This window comes from Chelonia mydas, chromosome 1 (assembly GCF_015237465.2).
Source record: "Chelonia mydas isolate rCheMyd1 chromosome 1, rCheMyd1.pri.v2, whole genome shotgun sequence".
In the NCBI taxonomy this organism is placed as follows: Eukaryota; Metazoa; Chordata; order Testudines; family Cheloniidae; genus Chelonia; species Chelonia mydas.
The window spans coordinates 120728939-120752914 of record NC_057849.1 but is presented as its reverse complement, the minus strand read 5'-3'; the positions used below and the strand labels follow the sequence as shown (position 1 = coordinate 120752914).

Sequence of the window (23976 nt, the reverse complement as noted above, 5' to 3'; positions counted from 1 at the left end):
ATAAGGCCTAGAAACTTATTACATTAAATGAAAGCTTTGATTCTACAGAAGTCAATGATATTGATCCCCTGCCTTCCTGGACGAAAGCCTTCTACCTCACTGGTGGCAAGAGGGGAATTTTTCAAGCCCTGTTGTAATTTCATTGTGCCTGGGATCTTGTTTTGTAAAGTGCAATATACATCCAAAGTCAGTGCAAGAGTCCATGACAAAATGCTCTTGAAAGAAAATACATACAAAGCATTGTCCTGCAGTGAACAGTTATGCCTCACACTTGCAGAAGTGATTATTCTGCATGTGGAAGAGAGACAATTACTAATCACTCTTGAGAGAAAAGGGGAGTCCCACATTCTGTTTTTGTTGTTCTAGACCATTCCCCAAACCCTTAAAATAATTAACAGTGGCTTGACAGGCACACCTAGAGTGGATACATCTGGATAGGAGTAGATGCTACTGTATATGTAAACACATGCTTGTATTTGGTACTTTTTGACTGTAAAAAATGTTTTTTGCTGATCACCTGTCTACCAGCAGCTAAGATTTCAGATTTGGTGTGACACAAGAAAATACAGTTGTCTCAGTTTTGAGGCTATGATCTCATTCTTTCAAGTAAACTAAAATATTATTGCATTGATTGTCTAAAGGTACTTTGCTGCATTCTGTTTGTTCTGTTTTAGACTGAAATCCTAGGGGATATTTGTATTCTCTTGGCCCTGATTCTCCACTGTGTCCTCAGAGGTGCCTGAGTATGGCACAAGTTAGGGCTGCACAGAGGGAACCTTAATTCATGTCACTAGCGTCAGGTCCCTAAGCCAGTGGAAGATCAGGTGCAACAGACACACTGCACCGTGTCCCCTCTTTTCCCTGTTCTATCCATGTTCCACCCCAAGAATGTCCCTGACACGCCTTCTTTCTACTGAGGGAGATATGGCTGCCTCCAACTGACTTATACCAGTAGAGAGGCCCTCTGCACAGGGAGAATTCTCCACTTCTTATCTCCAGCCATTTATAGACCGTTCTTTGCTGTTTTCAAGCATTTCTTAGTGGAACTGAGAATGCAGCCCTCTTGTTTTTAGCATGTCTGACTTTCATTGGTCTCATACATTGAAATTTCTTCTTGCTTTAGTATAAATCAAAGTGCCACAATCACCACAACTCTGAGATTGAGCCACCACTGAGACAATCTTTCAAATTCAAGTAAAAATTCTCCATCTGGTTTGAAATCCACGTCTGACCACAATTATACTAGTCCCACACAAGTGCTGTTGAATGGTCACTATGACTGAGTCCACATATTTTGTTTCTAGTCACCCTTCAAGCTCGTGATGGATTGCTAGTTAGGCTTGTGTAGCATAGCCTGATGGTTCTGGTCTGAGTAAGCACCACTCATACCCATTGGATACTCTTGATACAGTTGTCTCAGGAGTATCGGCTAGAACTTCAGGTTGCCATTTGATCCATAAAACTAGAAAATGTCTTTAAAAATTCAAACTTTCTAATTGAAGGACAATCTTTTTGGAGAGCCAGAATAAAAAGAACAAAGTTGTGGTATTCAGAGTAGCAGCCATGTTAGTCTGTATCCGCAAAAAGAACAGGAGTACTTGTGGCACTTTACAGACTAACAAATTTATTAGAGCATAAGCTTTCGTGGGCTACAGCCCACTTCACTGGATGCATAGAATGGAACATATAGTAAGATAAGTTGGAAGTTACCATACAAACTGTCAGGTTTCAGAGTAACAGCCGTGTTAGTCTGTATTCGCAAAAAGAAAAGGAGTACTTGTGGCACCTTAAAGACTAACCAATTTATTTGAGCATGAGCTTTCGTGAGCTACAGCTCACTTCATCAGATGCATACTGTGGAAACTGCAGAAGACATTATATACACAGAGTCCATGAAACAATACCTCCTCCGACCCCACTGTCTTGCTGGTAATAGCTTATCTAAAGTGATCATCAAGTTGGGCCATTTCCAGCACAAATCCAGGTTTTCTCACCCTCCGCCCCCCCCCCCCCCCCACAAACTCACTCTCCTGCTGGTAATAACCCATCCAAAGTGACCACTCTCTTTACAATGTGTATGATAATCAAGATGGGCCATTTCCAGCACAAATCCAGGTTTTCTCACTCCCCCACCCCCCTCTAAAAACCACACACACAAACTCACTCTCCTGATGGTAATAGCTCATCCAAAGTGACCACTCTCCCTACAATGTGCATGATAATCAAGGTGGGCCATTTCCAGCACAAATCCAGGTTTTCTCACCCCTCCCCCCCCCCACAAACTCACTCTCCTGCTGGCAATAGCTCATCCAAACTGACCACTCTCCTTACAATGTGCATGATAATCAAGGTGGGCCATTTCCAGCATAAATCCAAGTTTAAACAGAACGTCTGGGGGGGGGGGGTAGGAAAAAACAAGGGGAAATAGGCTACCTTGCATAATGACTTAGCCACTCCCAGTCTCTATTTAAGCCTAAATTAATAGTATCCAATTTGCAAATGAATTCCAATTCAGCAGTTTCTCGCTGGAGTCTGGATTTGAAGTTTTTTTGCTGTAAGATAGTGACCTTCATGTCTGTGATTGCGTGACCAGAGAGATTGAAGTATTCTCTGACTGGTTTATGAATGTTATAATTCTTGACATCTGATTTGTGTCCATTTATTCTTTTACATAGAGACTGTCCAGTTTGACCAATGTACATGGCAGAGGGGCATTGCTGGCACATGATGGCATATATCACATTGGTGGATGTGCAGGTGAACGAGCCTCTGATAGTGTGGCTGATGTTGTTAGGCCCTGTGATGGTGTCCCCTGAATAGATATGTGGGCACAGTTGGCAACGGGCTTTGTTGCAAGGATAGGTTCCTGGGTTAGTGGTTCTGTTGTGTGGTATGTGGTTGTTGGTGAGTATTCGCTTCAGGTTGGGGGGGTTGTCTGTAGGCAAGGACTGGTCTGTCTCCCAAGATTTGTGAGAGTGTTGGGTCATCCTTCAGGATAGGTTGTAGATCCTTAATAATGCGTTGGAGTGGTTTTAGTTGGGGGCTGAAGGTGATGGCTAGTGGCGTTCTGTTATTTTCTTTGTTAGGCCTGTCCTGTAGTAGGTGACTTCTGGGAACTCTTCTGGCTCTATCAATTTGTTTCTTCACTTCCGCAGGTGGGTATTGTAGTTGTAAGAATGCTTGATAGAGATCTTGTAGGTGTTTGTCTCTGTCTGAGGGGTTGGAGCAAATGCGGTTGTATCGCAGAGCTTGGCTGTAGACGATGGATCGTGTGGTGTGGTCTGGGTGAAAGCTGGAGGCATGTAGGTAGGAATAGCGGTCAGTAGGTTTCTGGTATAGGGTGGTGTTTATGTGACCATTGTTTATTAGCACTGTAGTGTCCAGGAAGTGGATCTCTTGTGTGGACTGGACCAGGCTGAGGTTGATGGTGGGATGGAAATTGAAATCATGGTGGAATTCCTCAAGGGCTTCTTTTCCATGGGTCCAGATGATGAAGATGTCATCAATATAGCGCAAGTAGAGTAGGGGCGTTAGGGGACGAGAGCTGAGGAAGCGTTGTTCTAAATCAGCCATAAAAATGTTGGCATACTGTGGGGCCATGCGGGTACCCATAGCAGTGCCGCTGATCTGAAGGTATACATTGTCCCCAAATGTAAAATAGTTATGGGTAAGGACAAAGTCACAAAGTTCAGCCACCAGGTTAGCCGTGATATTATCGGTGATAGTGTTCTTGATGGCTTGTAGTCCATCTTTGTGTGGAATGTTGGTGTAGAGGGCTTCTACATCCATAGTGGCCAGGATGGTGTTATCAGGAAGATCACCGATGGATTGTAGTTTCCTCAGGAAGTCAGTGGTGTCTCGAAGGTAGCTGGGAGTGCTGGTAGCGTAGGGCCTGAGGAGGGAGTCTACATAGCCAGACAATCCTGCTGTCAGGGTGCCAATGCCTGAGATGATGGGGTGCCCAGGATTTCCAGGTTTATGGATCTTGGGTAGTAGATAGAATATCCCAGGTCGGGGTTCCAGGGGTGTGTCTGTGCGGATTTGATCTTGTGCTTTTTCAGGAAGTTTCTTGAGCAAATGCTGTAGATGCTTTTGGTAACTCTCAGTGGGATCAGAGGGTAATGGCTTGTAGAAAGTGGTGTTGGAGAGCTGCCGAGCAGCCTCTTGTTCATATTCCGACCTATTCATGATGACAACAGCACCTCCTTTGTCAGCCTTTTTGATTATGATGTCAGAGTTGTTTCTGAGGCTGTGGATGGCATTGTGTTCTGCACGGCTGAGGTTATGGGGCAAGTGATGCTGCTCTTCCACAATTTCAGTCCGTGCACGTCGGCGGAAGCACTCTATGTAGAAGTCCAGTCTGCTGTTTCGACCTTCAGGAGGAGTCCACCTAGAATCCTTCTTTTTGTAATGTTGGTAGGGAGGCCTCTGTGGATTAGTATGTTGTTCAGAGGTATTTTGGAAATATTCCTTGAGTCGGAGACGTCGAAAATAGGATTCTAGGTCACCATAGAACTGTATCATGTTCGTGGGGGTGGAGGGGCAGAAGGAGAGGCCCCGAGATAGGACAGCTGCTTCTGCTGGGCTGAGAGTATAATTGGATAGGTTAACAATATTGCTGGGTGGGTTGAGGGAACCATTGCTGTGGCCCCTTGTAGCCTGTAGTGGTTTAGAAAGTTTAGTGTCCTTTTTCTTTTGTAGAGAAGTAAAGTGTGCGTTGTAAATGGCTTGTCTAGTTTTAGTAAAATCCAGCCACGAGGAAGTTTGTGTGGAAGGTTGGTTTTTTATGAGAGTATCCATTTTTGAGAGCTCATTCTTAATCTTTCCCTGTTTGCTGTAGAGGATGTTTATCAGGTGATTCCGCGGTTTCTTTGAGAGCGTGTGGCACAAGCTGTGAGAGGCTAATTAGTTAAGATGAGCTATTATCTGCAGGATGGGGGAAAAAAACTTCTGTAGTGATAATCAAGATGGCCCATTTAGACAGTTGACAAGAAGGTGTAAGGATTCTTAACATGGGGAAATAGATTCAATATGTGAAATGACCCAGCCACTCCCAGTCTCTATTCAAACCCAAGTTAATGGTATCTAGTTTGCATATTAATTCAAGCTCAGCAGTTTCTCGTTGGAATCTGTTTTTGAAGCTTTTCTGTTGCAAAATTGCCACCCTTAAATCATTTACTGAGTGGCCAGAGAGGTTGAAGTGTTCTCCTACCAGTTTTTGAATGTTATGATTCCTGATGTCAGATTTGTGTCCATTTATTCTTTTGCATAGAGACTGTCTGGTTTGGCCAATGTACATGGCAGAGGGACATTGCTGGCACATGATGGTATATATCACATTGGTAGATGTGCAGGTGAACGAGCCCCTGATGGCGTGGCTAATGTGATTAGGTCCTATGATGGTGTCACTTGAATAAATATGTGGACAGAGTTGGCATTGGGCTTTGTTGCAAGAATAGGTTACTGGGTTAGTGTTTTTGTTGTGTGATGGACACTTTCTGTATTATCTTGCCTAATCATGGCTTGTACAACATTTGAACGAACTATGTTGACTGCTGTATTAACTAAATATTACCAGCCAATTTTGTTTTCTGTTTTAGTCCCTATAGCTCTTAAACCTGTCTTTGTTCCAAATGATACCATCAGCTGTCCTCTGTTCTAAGTCTACCTAGTCAGCAAAGAGTGTGTGAAATTTCCCATCCTGATGCACAACAATTGCTCAACTACATAACTGTCAGTGGATCCATTTGCCATCATAGGAATAAACCTAAGCAAAAATTTTCAATTCTAGGTGCCTAAAATTAGTCTCTTAAATTATACATAGTCACCTAAATAGAGGTGACTGATTTTTAAAAGTTCTGAGCAGCTCCAGTACATACAAATATATTTAGGAACCTAACTGTGCTTCCTATAGTTTACCAGATTTGACCCTAGCTCTGTGTATATTTTTGAGAAACTTCTCTAAGGGACTTTGCAAAAATTGCCTCTATAAAATCTTTTACTCCATGGGTATTAATACAGTTTGATCCAAGATTTAGGCCATTTTTAGCCTCCAAGTTGCAGCACATTTCAAAACTCAAATCATGTTTAGTGATTGTGTAAGCAATGTTCAAGAAGGTGGCAAACTTTTGGACAACTTCCTGTTCACTTTTAAAGAGCTATCTAGTAATTTGTGTCGACAAGTCTTTTAGACAATACCATATAATCTGTTTTTATGCATATCCCGTGAGCAATGGAGTAGGCATGTACATGCAGGGTATTAATGATAACGGTCTTATACTTGCATACAAAAAGACTGATTTTATCCAAAAGCTTTTCATCCCTTCTCCAAATTATACACATTTCATCTTTTTGATATCAAACAAATGGATATTTAGCTTTCCATGAGTTCTGGAAAATGCATTTGTTCTCATATTCCTTAGCATATTCGTTTGTGCCATAAACTTTGTTTACTGAGCCTGAGGCCTTTGGTATTACGCTCTGCTGATTCAGGAGGATGATTTGATGTATTACAGGCATTTTTCAAATATATTGTTTAAATCAACAAAGTCTGTGTATAAAGTTTTTAAATTGTGTTTTAAAATAGTGTGTAAATCAAGGTTTAGTTTACAAATTAAATTGCTTGGCTCTGGCAGAGGCAGCGGCTAAATTTGCAATTGTAAAAGTCTGTAGGAAGCATTAGAAAAAGATCATGGCAATGAAGAATCAGACCTGCAGCTTGCGCAATTATTTATATCTATGCAAAGTGTAAGTGTTTTACATCCTCTTTGCAAATGACTCCACAATGCAAAAGGCAGTGGAGAATCAATGGTACTGTGTTTTTTGCAACAGCAAGTAATCAGCCTATGATTTAGTTTATTACAAAGCCTACTTTACATTTGTTGGCAGATTAATTAAATTACTGCTTACCTTTGCCTAACTGCCTTTTAGCTATTTGACTGTAATCTCTTCTCCCTAGTCAACACAGGCCTCTGATTAGAATACTGTTAGATACACACAACTGGTGCTGAACTTCAGGTATCCTTGGTAGTGCACTTCCTTCTGGTCCAGCCCTTTCTTCCAAAGCATTACTTGTGTGGCTGACATGAACAAGTCTTATTCCACTGGGAGCACAGTTGTTGTGACCATCTTTTCTTTGTTCTGCTCTCACTCAGGTCCCCAGAGTGCATGCCCCTCTGACTGGCAGCTGAATACTTCTATGCCTGATGTCACTCAAGTCGACCTCTAGCGTCCTCCATTTTCCATCCTTGGCAAAGGAGGTAAGTGAATACTTCTCCGATACCACTTGTACACCTTGGGCTTCTGGGCAACAGATTTTTATTCCAACTTTGATCTTTTTTTATCTTAATTGTTCTGAGTACTCTTGTATTTTAAAACAAACAAATCAAACCCAGAACCAAGACATGATCCACTTTTCCTCCCTCCTCTTCTCCTTGTCACCCCATCCTACTCCCATCCCCCTTCTCCTATGTCCCAATTACTCTTACATTCCTACCATCTTTTTTCTTTCTATTTCTCTCCCCCCAAAACTTCTCTTCCCCACCTTACAGGCAACATACAGCTCTGTTTCCTGGCTGCAATTGTCTCCTGCTGTGAGCCATCATGTCTCAGTGAAGGCCTTGTCTGCAAGAGAAAACTGCACAGATTTAGAAGCTGATTTAGTTAAACTGGCAAAAACCTCTGTGCAGATACTCTTAAGCCAAATCAAGCACGTTTGCACGAGGCACTTAAACTGATTTAACCAAATCTGTGCTAAACTGACAATTAAATGTGATTTTTATTTTTCCTCACATACACACTCCACTTCTACTTGCCTCCATGCTCCTTTTGTCTCCTCCTACTCATGCAAAGAAGTGCATAGCTTTCTTTCTCAGCATCCCTCTTCAGAATAACCTCCTTCTTCATGGGCATCTGGTTACTTAAGTTTTCTACTTCAAATCCCTGTTTCAAACCAACCCCTTCTTGCTAATTTCCCATGAAATGTGAAATAATCAGGGAGATTTATTGATGCTGCAAAGGCAGAAAACACAACAATGGGGGATTTTGACTACCCTCATATTAACCAGATATATGTCAGATCAGGAAAGGATGCAGAGATAAATTTCTTGAAACCACAAGACTGCTCCAAGAAGCAGTTTGTCCTGGAACCCACAAGGTGTTAGGCAATTCTTGATTTAGTCCTAATAAGAGCACAAGATCTGCTCCAAGAGGTGAATCTAGCTGAATTGCTCGGTAATAGCGACCATAATGTAATTAAATTGAACATCCTTGTAGGAGGAAAAATGCCAAAGAAAGCCACCACAGTAGCATTTAACTTCAGAAAGGGGAACTACACAAAGAAGAAGCTAGTGGAAGAGAAATTAAAAGGAAGAGTCACAAGGGTGAAATGCCACAGACTGCATGGTGGCTTGTTATAAAACCATAACAGAGGCTCAAATTAAATGTATATCCCAAGTAGTAGTGTTTTTAAAAAAAAAAAAAAAAAGTAAGAGGACCATAAAAAGACACCATGGTGGGGATACTAAACAACTAAATTGCTAAAGGAGCGCTCAAGGAAGCCATGGCTGTTGTGGGGAAGCTAAATGAATTCTTTGCATCGGTCTTCACTGCCGAGGATGCAGGGGAAATTCCTACACCCAAGACATTCTTTTTAGGTGACAAATCTGAGGAACTGTCCCAGATTGAGGTATCAATAGAGGATATATTGGAACAAATTGATAAATAGTAATAAGTCACCAGATCAAATAGCATTCATCCAACAGTTCTGAAGGCACTCAAATATGAAATTGTAGAACTACTGGGGTGTGTAACCTGTCACTTAAATCAGCCTCTGTACCAGATGACTGGAGGCTAGGGCAGCTAATATAACACTTTTTAAACATATTTTTTTATAAAGGCTCCAGAGGCAATCCCGGTAATTACAGGCTAGTAAGCCTAACTTCAGTACCAAGCACATTGGTTGAAACTACAGGAAAAAACAAAATGATCAGACACATAAATGAACACAATTTGTTGGGGTAGAGTTAACATGGCTTTGAGGCATGATTTCCCTTTACAACTCTATTATTGTATTTTGAGGGAGTCAACAAGCATCTGGACAAGTCAACATAGTGTGTTGGACTTTCAGAAAGCCTTTGACAAGGTCTCTTACTAAAGGCTCTTAAGCAAAGTAAACAGTCATGGAATAGAAAAGGAATACTTGTGGCACCTTAGAGACTAACAAATTTATTTGAGCATAAGCGTTCGTGAGCTACAGCTCACTTCATCAGATGCAATCAGACGTCAAGAATTATAACATTAAAAAACTAGTCGGAGAACACTTCAATCTCTTTAGTCACTTGATTACAGACCTAAAAGTTGCAATTCTTCAACAAAAAACCTTCAAAAACAGACTCCAATGAGAGACTGCTGAATTGGAATTAATTTGCAAACTAGATACAATTAATTTAGGCTTGAATAGAGACTGGGAGTGGATGGGTCATTACACAATGTAAAACTATTTCCCCATGTTCATTCCTCCTCTCCATCCCCCACTGTTCCTCAGATGTTCTTGTCAACTACTGGAAATGGCCCACCTTGATTATCACTAGAAAAGGTTTTTTCCCCCCGCCCTTCTGCTGGTAATAGCTCACCTTAAGTGATCACTCTCTTGTTAGTGTGTATGGTAACACCCATTGTTTCATGTTCTCTATGTATATAAATCTCCCCACTGTATTTTCCACTGAACGCATCTGAATGAAGTGAGCTGTAGCTCATGAAAGCTTATGCTCAAATGAATTTGTTAGTCTCTAAAGTGCCACAAGTACTCCTTTTCTTTTTGTGGATACAGACTAACACAGCTGCTACTCTGAAACCATTCATGGAATAGGAGGTTCTCTAATAGATCAGTAACAGACTAAAAGTAGGTTGAGAATCACTGCTTTATTCCTATTTACCATTGTGGGCTGCATCCAGTACTATATGTATGGCCCTGAGGATGTCACCTGGGCCCCAGCTGTATGCTGAATGAGCTGCAAGCAGCCTGTGGGCCGGAGGTTGAGAACTACTGGAATAAAGGGTTTTCACAATGGAGAGCAGTAAATAGTGGGGCGTCTCAAGGCTCTGTATGGGGACCTGTGCTGTTCAACATAATCATAAATGATTGGGAAAAGGGAGTAAACAATGGGGTGGCAAAATTTACAGACAATTGCAAAATTACTCAAGGTAAATTCAAAGCTAACTGCGAAAAGTTACAAAGGGATCTCACTAAAGTGGATGACTTGGTGACAAAATGGCAGATGAAATTGAATGTTGATTAGTGCAAAGTAATGCATGTTGGAAAATGAAAAGGAGTACTTGTGGCACCTTAGAGACTAACCAATTTATTTGAGCATAAGCTTTCGTGAGCTACAGCTCACTTCATCGGATGCGTACTGTGGAAAGTGTTGAAGATCTTCTTATACACACAAAGCATGAAAAAATACCTCCCCCCACCCCACTCTCCTGCTGGTAATAGCTTATCTAAAGTGATCACTCTCCTTACAATGTGTATGATAATCAAGTTGGGCCATTTCCATCATACACATTGTAAGGAGAGTGATCACTTTAGATAAGCTATTAACAGCAGGAGAGTGGGGTGGGGGGAGGTATTTTTTCATGCTTTGTGTGTATATAAAAAGATCTTCTACACTTTCCACAGTATGCATCCGATGAAGTGAGCTGTAGCTCACGAAAGCTTATGCTCAGATAAATTGGTTAGTCTCTAAGGTGCCACAAGTACTCCTTTTCATGTTGGAAAATGTAATCCTAACTACATACAAAATGATGGGGGTCTAAATTAGCTGTTGCCACTCAAGGAGATGTTGGAGTCATAGTGGATAGTTCTGTAGTATCTGCCCAAGCTGCAGTGGTAGTCAAAAAAGCTAACAATGTTAGAAACCATTAGGAAAGGGCTAGATAATAAAACAGAATGTCCTAATGCCCCTGTGTAAATCCATTGTACACTCATACTTTGAATATTGTGTGCTGTTCTGGTGAGCCCATCTCAAAAAAGATATATTAGAATTGGAAAAAGTACAGAGAAGGGGAAAAATAGCTTCAATATTAGGAGAGATTAAAATCACTGGGATGATTTAAATTAGAAAAGAGATGATTAAAAGGGGATATGAGAGAGGTCTATAAAATCATGAATGGTATGGAGAATGTGAATAAGGAAGTGTTGTTTACCCCTTCACACAACACAAATCAGGAGTCACCCAATGAAATTAATAGGCAGCAAGTTTAAAACAAACATAGGGATGTATGTGGTCATACAACACATAGTCAACCGGTGGAATTTGCTAGCAGGGGATGTTGCGAAGGTTCAAAAAAGGCTTAGATAAGTTCATGCAGGATAGGACCATCAATGGCTATTAGTCACGCTGATCAGGGTGTTCTTACTGTCTGCCTGCTAGTTGCTTCTGGCCCTGGCCACTGTCACAGCAGGATAACTGGTCTGACCCAAGACAGTCATTCTCATAGTCCATCACTAACCTACTCTTGCCATGACCACCCTACTGACCATTTAAAAATACCTTACCAGACACTACAAGGGTTGCCAACTTTCTAATCATAGAAAACTTACTTGACTTATGTGGAGAGGCTGAGGGAGCTGGGATTGTTTAGTCTGCAGAAGAGAAGAATGAGGGGGGATTTGATAGCTGCTTTCAACTACCTGAAAGGGGGTTCCAAAGAGGATGGCTCTAGACTGTTCTCAATGGTAGCAGATGACAGAACGAGGAGTAATGGTCTCAAGTTGCAATGGGGGAGGTTTAGATTGGATATTAGGAAAAACTTTTTCACTAAGAGGGTGGTGAAACACTGGAATGCGTTACCTAGGGAGGTGGTAGAATCTCCTTCCTTAGAGGTTTTTAAGGTCAGGCTTGACAAAGCCCTGGCTGGGATGATTTAACTGGGAATTGGTCCTGCTTCGAGCAGGGGGTTGGACTAGATGACCTTCTGGGGTCCCTTCCAACCCTGATATTCTATGATTCTATGAAAACTGAACACCCCTGCCCCTTCCCAGAGGCCCCACCCCTTCTCTGGGTTCAGAGTGTGGGAGGGGGCTCCAGGCTGAGGGTTTGGTGTGTGTTTGTGGGGGGGTATGGGCTATAGGTTGGGGATCCAGACCCCGGGGTGGGGACAGAGATGAGGGGTTGGGCATGTGGGAGGGGGTTTGCAGCTGGGGTGGGGGTTGAGGTGAGTGGGAGGGGTGAGGGCTCCAGCTCAGGATGTAGGCTCCGATGTGGAGCTGGAGATGAAGGTTTGGGACACGGGAGGGGACTGGGGCCAAGGGGTTTGGAGTGCAGAAGAAGCTCAGGGTGGGGGTGCGGGCTCCAGAAGGGAATTTGGGTGTGGGAAGGGGCTCCAGGATTGGAGTGTGGGAGGGAGTTTGGGTGCAGGAGGGGGCGCGGGCTCCAGGCGGGTTCACTTCGCATGGCTCCTAGAAGCGGCCAGTAGGTCCCTGTGGTCCTTAGGCTCAGGGGCAGGCAGGGAGGCGCCGCTCAGCAGCTCTTGCCCCCAGGCACCGCCCCTGCAGCTCCCATGGCTCACGGTTCCCGGCCAATGGGAGCTGCGGAGCCTGTGGAGGGGGGACAGCGCGTGCAGTCCCCGGGCTGCGCCTAGGAGCCACAGGACAGGTCGGTACTTCTGAGGGAGCCAAGGCAGGGAGGGCCTGGAGCCGCTGCGCCTCCAGCCAGACTTTGAGCGCCCTGGAGAGGCCACAGGGTCCCTTTTCAACTGGCGACCGGTCCCAGTTAACGTCACAGGGCAGCTCCCAGGACCGCCCCCGCCCCGCTTACAGGGGCTGTAACTCGGCTCCCCGCTAGGCTGCTTAGCGCCTAAGCGCTTTATGGCGGGGCCCACGCAGGCCCGGGGGCGGAGGGGCGTGCGCTACACAAACAGCCCAACGGCCTTTCCCCCCGCGGCCCCGCCCCTCCCGCAATCAGTGCCTAGCCCTTACTCTCCTCCCGCTCTGTGGCTCCGCCCGCTACGAGACAGGATGTCCCGCCCCCTGCCTACACGCTGATTGGTGGATGGGCTCCTCCTGCCGGCTCCGAGATTGGCCGAGGAGGGCCAGGCCCCTCCTACTTCCGGTGTCGCCGCAGGGGGATTGGGTGGGGGCGGGGCGAGGAGTCGGAGGAGAAGAATAGCTCGAGCGGTGTCGCGGCTGCGCGAGGGGACGGCGCTGAGGGTGAGCGCAGCGCGCGAGCCGGTCTGCGCGGGGGGTCTGGGCGGCTCTCGGTGCCGTGAGGGTGAGAAATTGGAGCCGCCCCTGTCCCTGCACTGGGGATGTGCGTCTCCGCTGTTAGGCGCCGGGGGGGGGATCCCTGGTGGCCGAGCTGAGCCCACCTCCCCCCCGCCCGGGAGCTGCTTGGGGGGGAGTCCCGTTCTCTCTGCTGGGGCTGGCCTGAGCCCTGCCCTGCTTGGGCGCCTGTTGACGCAGCTGTTAGCGGGGCAGGGGCGGTGGACAGGCCTGTCCCGGGGGATGTAATGGGGGGTCTCGGTGAGGCTGAATGGAGGGCGGGAGAGGGACCGGCCCGGCCCTGGGGGCACGTAAAACGGGGGGCCCGGCAGAGCCATGGTGGCGGCGGGGCGGCTGCTGCTGCACAGAAGCCTGGGTCCCCCGGGGCGCCCGGGCAGCGTTCCTAGCTAACTGGATTTCGAGGTGATCGGGGCTTTACTAACCGGTGCTGAGGCCAGGTCCCCGGCCCGCAGACCGTATTACAGGACGAATTCGAACAGTAATGTAGGGGGGATGGTGACAACGGGCCTTGGCTGAGCTTGAAGGGGAAGAGGATGCTGTATTTGGAGAGGAGCTTGAAGGGGAAGAGGATGCTGTATTTGGAGAGGAGCATCATAGAAACCTCCCACCACTGTCCATCTGTGTGTGTATGTGTGTGCACGGGCGCGCGCGCGCGTGTGTAAAAACGGTACTAGCTTTGGGTTTGTCGGCTGCTTGCGTACTCTGGATTAATTATTTATTTCATGCACCATTTACGGGTCTGAGGGGCAGAGACAGCAGCCCGGGCCTCTGATGGCATCCTTCGGTGCATCAGAAAGGATGTTTTCACCATCCTCGGGAGGGGAAGGTTTGTGGTCTGAATAGCGTTGTTGCTACCTTTTCCTTCTTTCCTCTCCTTTATGCATTGTCAGGGTGTCAGCGCCTATGTGAGATAGGGAGAGTCATATAAATACAACCTTAGAGGAAATGGGAATTTTTCTGGTATTACCAAGAATAACTTTGTATAGCTTATTTTATCTACTAGATTTTCTTCCTCCTCCACTGACAGGTCTGGCGACTCTGCCAGCCTGGAGAGGTCTGGAGAACGAAAATGTCTTCTGAACCTTTTTGTCTGGCTGCTCAAACTAGGTTTGATTCCAAATGGCTGAAGACAGATTTACAGGTAAGGACTTTCCTTGTGGTTTTTTATTATAGTATTTTGTATCATGGCATTTGGTGTGCACATCACCAATGTTTTTAAATGTCAATTGGTAACAAACTGAAGAAGCTAACTATGCTGTTGAAAATGGCATGCAGTTTCTGAGCATGCTGCCCTGAGAACTGATCTCAAAGAAGCAATAAAAGCACAGTTTTAATTTCAGTGTAGTCCTTATTTTGTTTAAAACCAAGCTGAAGTATATATTTTTGCTTTTTAATGTCTTTATTCAGGGGTTCATGTTTAATTAATAGAGCTCTGTGAGTTTAAAAAGTACTGTAAATATTTTTAGTCTATTGTTTACTCTCACTATTTATAGCTGGTAGCTATAACATGGAAGAAAAACTGTGGTTAAGGAGTACTTGTGGCACCTTAGAGACTAACAGATTTATTTGAGCAGAGTCTCTAAGGTGCCACAAGAACTCCTTTTCTTTTTGCGGATACAGACTAACACCTCTGCTACTCTGAAACCTGTGGTTAAGGAAAACTGAAATCTGATCAAATTGTTACTTGCACATAGAAGAGTAGGAACAACTAATTTAAATCCACAGATGAATTTCTTGATAATTCTGCTTGGATTATTTGTAGGGACTTAAATCGTGGTGTGTGGGTCTTCCCCCACACCCCTTTCTTAAAAAACTTCCTACAAGGAGTTGTTTGATAAGTTTATCTTGAATCTTTGTCCTGTTTTTGACCTGTGGAAAAACATTGTACCTTGTCCAGAGATTTATTGTGAAAGTGGAACATATAACTCTCTTATCTGTGATGTTTGACTGAAAACCAAAACATATGCACTCGTGATAAGGCCATGGAAAATGGGAATAAAGATTTATTATAATGTTATAGTTTCTAGTTTTCAAATCCATGTTGTAATTAGTGGTAGTATGTAGAGGTTCGGGTCAGTAAAGCATTTGGGATGGAATGTTCAGTCAATGGAATGTTCAGTCAATCAGATATGTATATATTTTTCAGTACTTTACATTTTCAAAGTAATACATAAAATGGCATTGAAGTAGGTCAGTCAGTATTATCCTTCAGTTACAGATGAGGAAACTGAGAGAATGGCATAGTCAAGTGACCTTTCCCAAGATTACACAGAGAGTGACTGAATGGCAGAGCTGAGCCTAGAATTTAGCTCAGGGGTCCGGACCCCTCAGGGAGTCACAAGGTTATTACATGGCGGGTCGTGAGCTGTCAGCCTCGACCCCAAAACCAACTTTGCCTCCAGCATTTATAATGGTGTTAAATATATATGCATTTTTTAAAACTTTTATTAAGGGGGTCGCACTCATAGGCTTGCTATGTGGAAGGGGTCACCAGTACAAAAGTTTGAGAACCACTGATTAGCTGTTCCTGTGCCTAGATAAATGAGACAGACTTTGTCCTGGGGAGCCCGCAATCTGATGAGATTCTGTCTCCAATATTTTCCATCTAAAGTATAGCAAAACTGGATTCACTACTAGCATGCAACTTTTAGCGGATTGGTATTTTCACATTACATTCATTGGAAAAACCTTGCATATGAAATTCTGAGAGATGACTGAACTCACATTGGATTTTGGTAAAGTAATTCTCCTCTTTCCCGTCCCAATAGCCTGCATTGCTACCTGCAAAAAACAAAACAAACTTTTAGCAAGTTAATAAGTAAGCGTCGTGAGTGGTATCTAAGATGCTTTTTATTTTTTTAAGAAATAACATAGATGCTTTTAGATGGCCAAGTTACATATATTTCATACCTGAGCTTAAATTTTGAGCTAAGCATCTTGAAGAAAAATTATAGGTCGCAAACATGCAGTGTCAGCTACAAGAGAATAGTGGAAATTTGTAGTTGAAAGTGGTGGCCTTTCTTTCTGGTCAAGTTGGTGGTTTTTTTTGTGTTGGTTTTTTATTTTGTTTCAACTGTTTGTTTTTCCTCTGAACTGGGAGATTACATATTTGTCTGCTCATGTGATTTGTTTGATAATGTCTCTTTGTTAATATTCTGAACCTCTTGTGATTGCTCGGGAACATTATCAACAAAACGGTCCTAGCATCTTGAATTTAATTTGAGGTTGTTTTTTGATTGGATGAATTATAACTGCAATAAGTACTTTTTGCCTATTGTGGGAATCCAGGTAATGGTTAACTCTTTAATGAGTTATATTAAGAGGAACTCCTAATATTAAGGAACTTTAATTTTCAATAAATAAAAAGTAAATCTTTTCATGACAAGAAACCAATTACATCTAAAGTTGTCAAAACAATATTTTGTCTTACCTGAAACATAATAGAGTAATTGAGAGCAGAGCTACCATTATGATGTCCAGATGCTAAATGTTAAAATCAGTTGTTTGTTTTTCCTCTTGTTTCATCTACAATCTGTTGAAGAATAGTCAGAGTTGTTGTCTCCAACTATTATCAGACATTACCCCCACGTTTTGTTAGAAAAGTAATGTACTGACTTGGTCTCTTCAAATTTTAGCTTTTTTTTTTTGCTGCCTAATATTACACTGTCTCTGTTCTCAGTGTAATGCCAGCCAAAAAAAAATAAAAAAAAATCTACATCTATATATAAAATCTGTGTAACTTTTTCCAGTTAAAAAAAACCACCTGTATATGGGTCCTTGAAGTAGCTTAAGTTCTTCAACTAATAGATCCTCTGTGGATTTGTCTCTTTCTTAGTGCATGCTGGACTGTACTGGCTATTGGGTAGAATAATTCAATTATTCTAGGGCTTTTATATTGATTTATTTGATATAATATAAATCATGTCAGAAAAAAAGTATCCCTTTTTAAGGTGAGAGATCACGTTTAGTGTGCTGGACTCTTGTTGACATCCTTTGTCTCCTGTACATGAAACGATTGTAGAATGGCTTTATGGCAGGGACTCCCAAACTTTTTTTGCTCCCCCACCCCCAGGAGCTGGGGCCAGGAGCGGAGCCGGGGGCAGAGCAGGGCTGGGTGGCACTCCCTCCTGACACCCTGGGGGGGCTGACCTGAACATTCCTCTGTGCACACCATAGTTTGGGGACCATTGCTTTATGGAGTCTTGTATGCAGTGTAATAGTAGTGTCCGTCCCAGGATATTAGAGAGACGAGGTGAGTGAGGTAATATCTTTTACTGGACCAACTTCTGTTGCTGAGTGAGACAAGCATTCGAGCCACACAGAGCTCTTCTTCCGGTCTGCGAAAGGTACTCCTAGCATCACAGCAAAATGAAAGTTGGACAGATTTCTAGCAAAAGTCATTAGCAGAGGCCCAAGAGGCTGCAAGCAGTCCCATGTTCCATTGCAGGGCTTGAGGATTGCTGGTAGCCGAGTGTAGTTTTCTCTGAGCCTTGAAAGAGGGAGGGTGGATATCTTTCCTCTGGGTAGAACAGCGCTTCTGAGGCCTGCCTTGTTCTGTGTCTTTTGTTATATGCTGATAATTTACTATAGCTGTATGGGCTCTTATTTCAAGCTTGACAACTTTGGCAAGTATTGTGGATTGAAGTCAATTAAATCCCATTCTCTGTGGAGATCATTAACTCTTTTTTTGCTCTGGCCTGGTGTGAAGTTTGTGCCACTGCATTAAAATAGCCCATATAAACATAACTATGGAACAAATGATTAGTTTAAAATGGGTCATGTGCAGCCATTCTTTTTCCATGCCATGGGACCTCAGGCATGTACAGAACAGAAGGTCCAATATGAATTAGTGAAGTTTGGAAAGATATGAGTGAGGTCAGCGTGGATGATACAGCACAGAGCCTAGTTGAAAGTGCCCTAATTCTGTTTCAGGGTAATGACTGCCAAGGGTTCAGAGCCAGTGTAATGTGGCATGTTCTGTTGTTAGCTTTCAGGGAACATGAAATCACCTGCACAAGTTCCGTTGTTATCCTAAAACCGGAACCTTTCTGTTCTTGAAGGAAAACTGCTAAAACCTTTTCAGTAAAAAGAGTACTTGTGGCACCTTAGAGACTAACCAATTTATTTGAGCATAAGCTTTCGTGAGCTACAGCTGCTTGCATCCGATGAAGTGAGCTGTAGCTCACGAAAGCTTATGCTCAAATAAATTGGTTAGTCTCTAAGGTGCCACAAGTACTCCTTTTCTTTTTGCGAATACAGAGTAACACGGCTGTTACTCTGAAACTTTTCAGTAAAGATGTGTAAAGTTTTATTGGTAGCTATATGTTTACTTATTCTCTTTCCCTGTCTCTCTCAGCTACCAGTTTGTCAGTGTTATTGTAGATGCCATCTTGGATCATTACAAGGCCAAAGTTCTCTTCTTAAATATTTTGAAGTCTTATTTATACATTGTTTATATCATTTCAGTATGACTAGTCGTTTAATACATCTATTGTTCTCCCGCTGTTCACTATTCGGTAAGTGAACTTTCTCCCACTGACCCTTACCCTTACAAAATGTGTGTTCATTGTTGACCAGGATATTGAACAGTGAAGTCCAAAGAACATGTCAAAAATAGATAGTTTCTAGTGCACTATATCCCATGGCTCAAATTATTTGAAACCAAAATTAATGATGTTCTAAACTAACTACACTAGATATTGAATATTGAAGTTTTCAACTTAAAATTTAGATTTTTTTTTTTTCTTCAGAAGTATTAGCTGTCACAATTCCAGTTGAAGTCAGTGGGAGCGTGCACCTATGAAAATCGAGCCTCTTCCCGCTTAGACAGTAACTATAATAATGGCTTTCTGGAATACTGAGCTTGATGATCTCCCCATCTGGCTTGTTTTTTATTAATTGCCAGGTTAGCAAACGAGAACCTGGAATCTGAAAGTAGTTACACGCTTTCTCTATATGTTGTTACTGCTAACTACTATTTTATGAGCTGGTCTTATCTGTAAAGTTAACTCTGGTAATAAGCTGAGTGTTGTTGATAACTCAAGTGCGTGGGGCATCCCCATGGTCATAACTTGAGTTGGCTAGCATGTCAGGGGATATAGGCTGACAGTATTTTAGTATAACTTGACAGCTGGTAAAGAAACATGTAGTGAACTGTTACAGAAATGTATATGAAATAATATTAGAGCAGTAGAGTCATTTTTTCCTTATAACATTAAATATATTTCTGCTTTCTGTGTGTCTTGTTGACACAGTTCTCAAACAGTGCTTAAAAAAATCAGAAAACTGGTTTGTCTTATCTACAGTGGATTCTTGGTCTGTGTAGGGCAAAGCAAACCAGACAAGTGTGTGATTTACTAGCCAGCTGTAGATCTCCCTAGTAAAACAGAGTATGGAGGATAGATACTGACTGGACGGGACTAGCTAATCAGCAACTGGAAGGCCACAAGAAGCAGATAAGAATAAGACCACTGTTGTAAGGAACAATGGAAATCAGCTTGTGTCTTTTGCCGACAGAAGTTGCTCCAATAAAAGATATTATCTCGCCCACCTTGTGTCTTTACTTTCCAATATTAGAGAGACAAGGTGGGGTGATGTAGTGTCTTTTCTTGGGCCTACTTCTGTTGGTGAGACAAGCTTTTGAGCTTATGTAGAGATCTTTTTCGGATGCACTGACAGTTCTGTAATAGAAAGCAGGATTGATGGTGTTGCTGAAAGGTTGTCTGGGCTAATAGATCCTAGGACGTGGGTGAGGGGGTCCAAATAGACGTTTAATTAAATGAAAAAGCTAAGAAAAAATCTAACTGGAATAGAAAAGGAATTAATAATCTTTTTTCTACTAGAACTGTTTTTCAGAGGAAGGATACATTCTATTATCTCCCTGTCCAAAATAGTTTTTCAGTCAAGTATGTTGATATGAGAGGAGGCAAGAGAGAACATGTATCACTGTGTAACGGTAACGTTTTGAGTATATGATGGGTGGTGTGGCATGAAGATTTTGTTGGCATGAGTTTTTTGATTGCCACTCAAGAATAATGCAACTATGACAAACATATTTATACCGCACTGTGTATTCTGTACTTACCATAAAGAGTATAGGAACTATTTTAGGAATATTGTAGAGTTCTAAAAAACTTATTAGGATTATTTCTTTTAGCCTTCTGGGTGTACAGCCAGGTGCCTCAGTGTGCAAAACTGTGTATATATCTCTAAGGGAGAGAAATAAAGAGACCTTCTAAGGTGTGTCTAAAAATAACCTATATTATCTTGTTCAGATATATAAATTGTCATAAAACCACAGTTTTCATGTACCTTGTAGAACTAGACGTGAGTGCTGGGTCCCATTGGAAAGGGGAAAAGCTCCCCAATTGTGTTTTGCTTCTGTTTCTAGCCTTACATGGCAACAAGAAATTAAACTTTAAAACAGTCTAGGAAAACTGTCAGATCTTATTCTTTCTTTTCCTGGATCATCATCAATTGTACTTCTCAAGGAGAAGTGCCACATATTGCATTAGAAGGACGAAAGGCATATGGGCTTTATTTATTTATTTTAGATACGCTTTTGAAACTGATCTAAGTGCTGGGTAGATGGAGTAATATGCAGGTGATGATGTCTTATGTATGTGCAACACTGGTCACACCCGTGCAACTTAGCATGTGGATATCTCCTCTGTGTGTGATGTAGAATTTTCAAAGCACTGTTTAGAAATTCCTGTTTCAGTGTATCTGCTGGGTGAATGATCTGTTGTCTCCCAACGGAGGCTGCCATTTAGATTAAACCCTGCCCCACAGCAGAAGCCAAGATTGATGCCAAGTGCAGCTGAAAGAACTAGTGTTGCTATTGGCAGCCTAAATAATAGGCTTTCATTGGTAGTATAAGCCTGACTTCCAAGGCAAAGTGATTCTGGCTGGCTTGTCATTATCAAACTGTTAAGAAGATGGCTTTGTCTTTGTTTACTAATGTTTTAATTAGATTGTTAGTTTCTTAAATATAATATTTTGTAATTAGACAAATAGAATATTCTCTTACTGCATTCTAGTTTTTCCTTTAACATGTGGGGAATCACGTTTGGTAGAGTATTTGCCAGTATTGGGAGAGATACAGGTATATGGAAAAAGCTATAAACGGTAACAGGTCATTCATGTTTACTTCAGACATGCTTTTAGATGTATTTCAAAATTCTTGTCCCCTTCTCCCTTAATTTTGAGCCAAGTGTGAAAAGTTGTGACAAAACAGATTGTTACCAGGGCTTAAAAAATTTACCTGACCCTTTGTAGCTCAAGAATTAATCTTGTTAAGTGTGTAAGGGTATGTCCACACTGCATCTGGGAGTGAGCCTCCCAGCCTGGGTCCACAGACTTGAGCAAGCGCTTTAAGAATAGCATGAGTCTGTGAACCCAGGCTGGGAGGCTTGCACCCTGATGCAGTGTATCCTTGTGTACCTGTGCTGGCACCCCCTACCAATTAAAGAAATAAAACTGATATATAGTGTATTTAATAACAAATTTGTTATTTTTAGTTTCTAAGGTACCACAAGTACTCCTTTTCTTTTTGCGAATACAGACTAACACAGCTGCTACTCTAAAACCTGTCGGTGTATTTAATAGTAACACTGTCAATCGCCTTTCTGTTGAATACATTTTTAAAATGTTTTAAACATGCCATATCTCTTACATTTGTCATACCTTTTTCCCTTCTTGACTTCACTCCCATCTATTTTTTTGAAAACCCCTATAGAACATGGCTTGTTTTCTCGACAACATTTTCAGGTTTTTCTTTTGCCTCCACACTCTTATGAGAGTCTTGCTCTTTCCTCTCCTTACTTCCCTGCTTTCCACTCTTGTCCATATCTACCTCATGCATAGAACTTAAACAATTTTAGCAGAAACCCAGTACCTAGGGGACTAAAACTACTAGTCAAAGCCAGATACAGAAGATTGGCCCCAGCCTCCAGCTGGGAAAGCCTCCCATGCCAGCTAGTGGAAAGGGGAGCGTGTTGGGCTTCCTATACTGATGATCTTTTTAGATCCTGCTCTATTAACTGAATAGCAGTAGTAAAGAGTTTGCTGTAGCTTGGGAAAGCAATGGGCAGCAGCCAAGGTACTAGAGCTGTCTCTTCTTAATAAGACAGCTTTGCGTCAACTTACAGTCATTTCATATTTGGAAGGCTATTTTTGTAACCATACGGGCTAGAGGTAACTTTTTCAAAGGGGTAATAAACTTTAAGAAGTATACTCATGTCTGAAATCTTTGTACCTGCTATAAATTATGCCTAAAATCCTGATCTTAAATTGAGTTCTTTTGCCAGCCTGGAATCCTGTTGCATTTGGTGAGGCTCCCCTGCATCTTTGTCATCCACCTGTGAGGATCTTATTGTCGTATCAGGGCCTTGGTTATTAAAATGGAAAAGTTAGCGCAAACTATTTTTTTACTTATGTGGTGGGTTTCAGTCACTTCCTCTTTATAGTCAGTTTCTGAAAAGAGCCTTACAAACATCAACAGGGTTCACAAACACTTGCAGTTTTAAATAACTCAAAAATGTAAAAAAAAATCCTGGGGTGCTCTATCATTCTATTTTACGAAAACAGTCAATTAAAATCAATTTGATGCTGTCCCTCAATGAAAGCTTTGGTTCTGAAGGAGTTAGTGGTATTTGACTTTTCACTCACTCGTAACAATTTAAGCGTCTCCTATAGCAAGTAGGATTTTTCAAATCCTGTAGAACACTAGTGTTAATGCATCTTCCTGTTTAAATCAAAGCTCGGAAAAAGTACTTTCTGGTGTCCAGTGGAAAGACTTCCAATATTTAGGACTTTAGTAGCAGAGTATGGAACTGATGCAGTTCTAGTAAGCTTCACTCTTACTCCTCAAGCTAAATAGTAAAACACAAGTGTTACAAGTATTTGCTTCACTATGGCTTTTCATGGTAAGTGGGGTATAATCCCATGGAGACTGGGAAGAGGAAACCAGAAAAAAAAACAAAACCAAGCACAAAAGAGAGACAACAAAGGGTAAGAAATACAAAAAACAGACTTAAAGAGGCAAAGACAGAGTGTGTGGGAGAGAACAGGGGAATATGAATGTTACTTTTCTACCCTTCTCTTTACAGCAGTCTGAGTGGGAGGGGAGATAAAAGAAGGAAAAAAGGTCCTGTTCTCCCCCCCCCACCCTTTTTTTAAGGGTTGATGCAAAATATGATGCAGCTGCAAGGAAAAGGCAGGATGCTCTTTTCTTTCTCCCCTTTGCACTGCTAGGGATTTTGGAGTGCTTCCCAGTGAGTAGTTCCTGTCTTTCATAACTGGCCGTTGTTAGTAGGTTTCTGATACATTTTTCAGGTTGCTATTTAAATGTTTCTTTGAGGGTTGTGTCTTAATTAAGTTCTTGGATGGATGGTTTTGCTGCCTGCTTTGTTTTACTTGCACTGCGTGCTTCAGTGAAGTTCGTACAAGTAACTTCAGACTTTCATTCTGCCTACAGGGCAGTTTGCTCTTGTGGCATAAATTGTTAATCAGCTAGGCCAGAGGTGGGCAAACTATGGCCCACAGGCCACATCTGGCCCGTGGGACTTGTCCTGCCCGGCCCCTGAGCTCCTTGCCCGGGAGGCTAGCCCACAGCCCCTCCCCTGCTGTTCCCCCTCCCCCGCAGTTACGCCACTGCGCAGGCAGCAGGGCTGCGAGCTCCTGCTGCTCTGAGT

At 42.6% G+C, this 23976-nt stretch overlaps 1 protein-coding gene across 5 annotated transcripts in view; it reads left to right on the top strand.

The window, feature by feature from the left end:
- The first annotated feature begins 7183 nt into the window (after positions 1-7183).
- HERC2 (HECT and RLD domain containing E3 ubiquitin protein ligase 2) overlaps positions 7184-23976 on the top strand; it is a 206705-nt gene continuing 189912 nt past the window's right edge. Inside the window, exons 1-2 of one of the 5 annotated variants that reach the window (XM_043537697.1) lie at positions 7184-7259; positions 14310-14423. In XM_043537697.1, coding sequence (XP_043393632.1) covers positions 7206-7259; positions 14310-14423 — 168 coding nt within the window. In that variant the 5' untranslated portion in view covers positions 7184-7205. The other 4 variants (XM_037898783.2, XM_037898775.2, XM_043537696.1 and 1 more) reach the window with 4 other exon arrangements.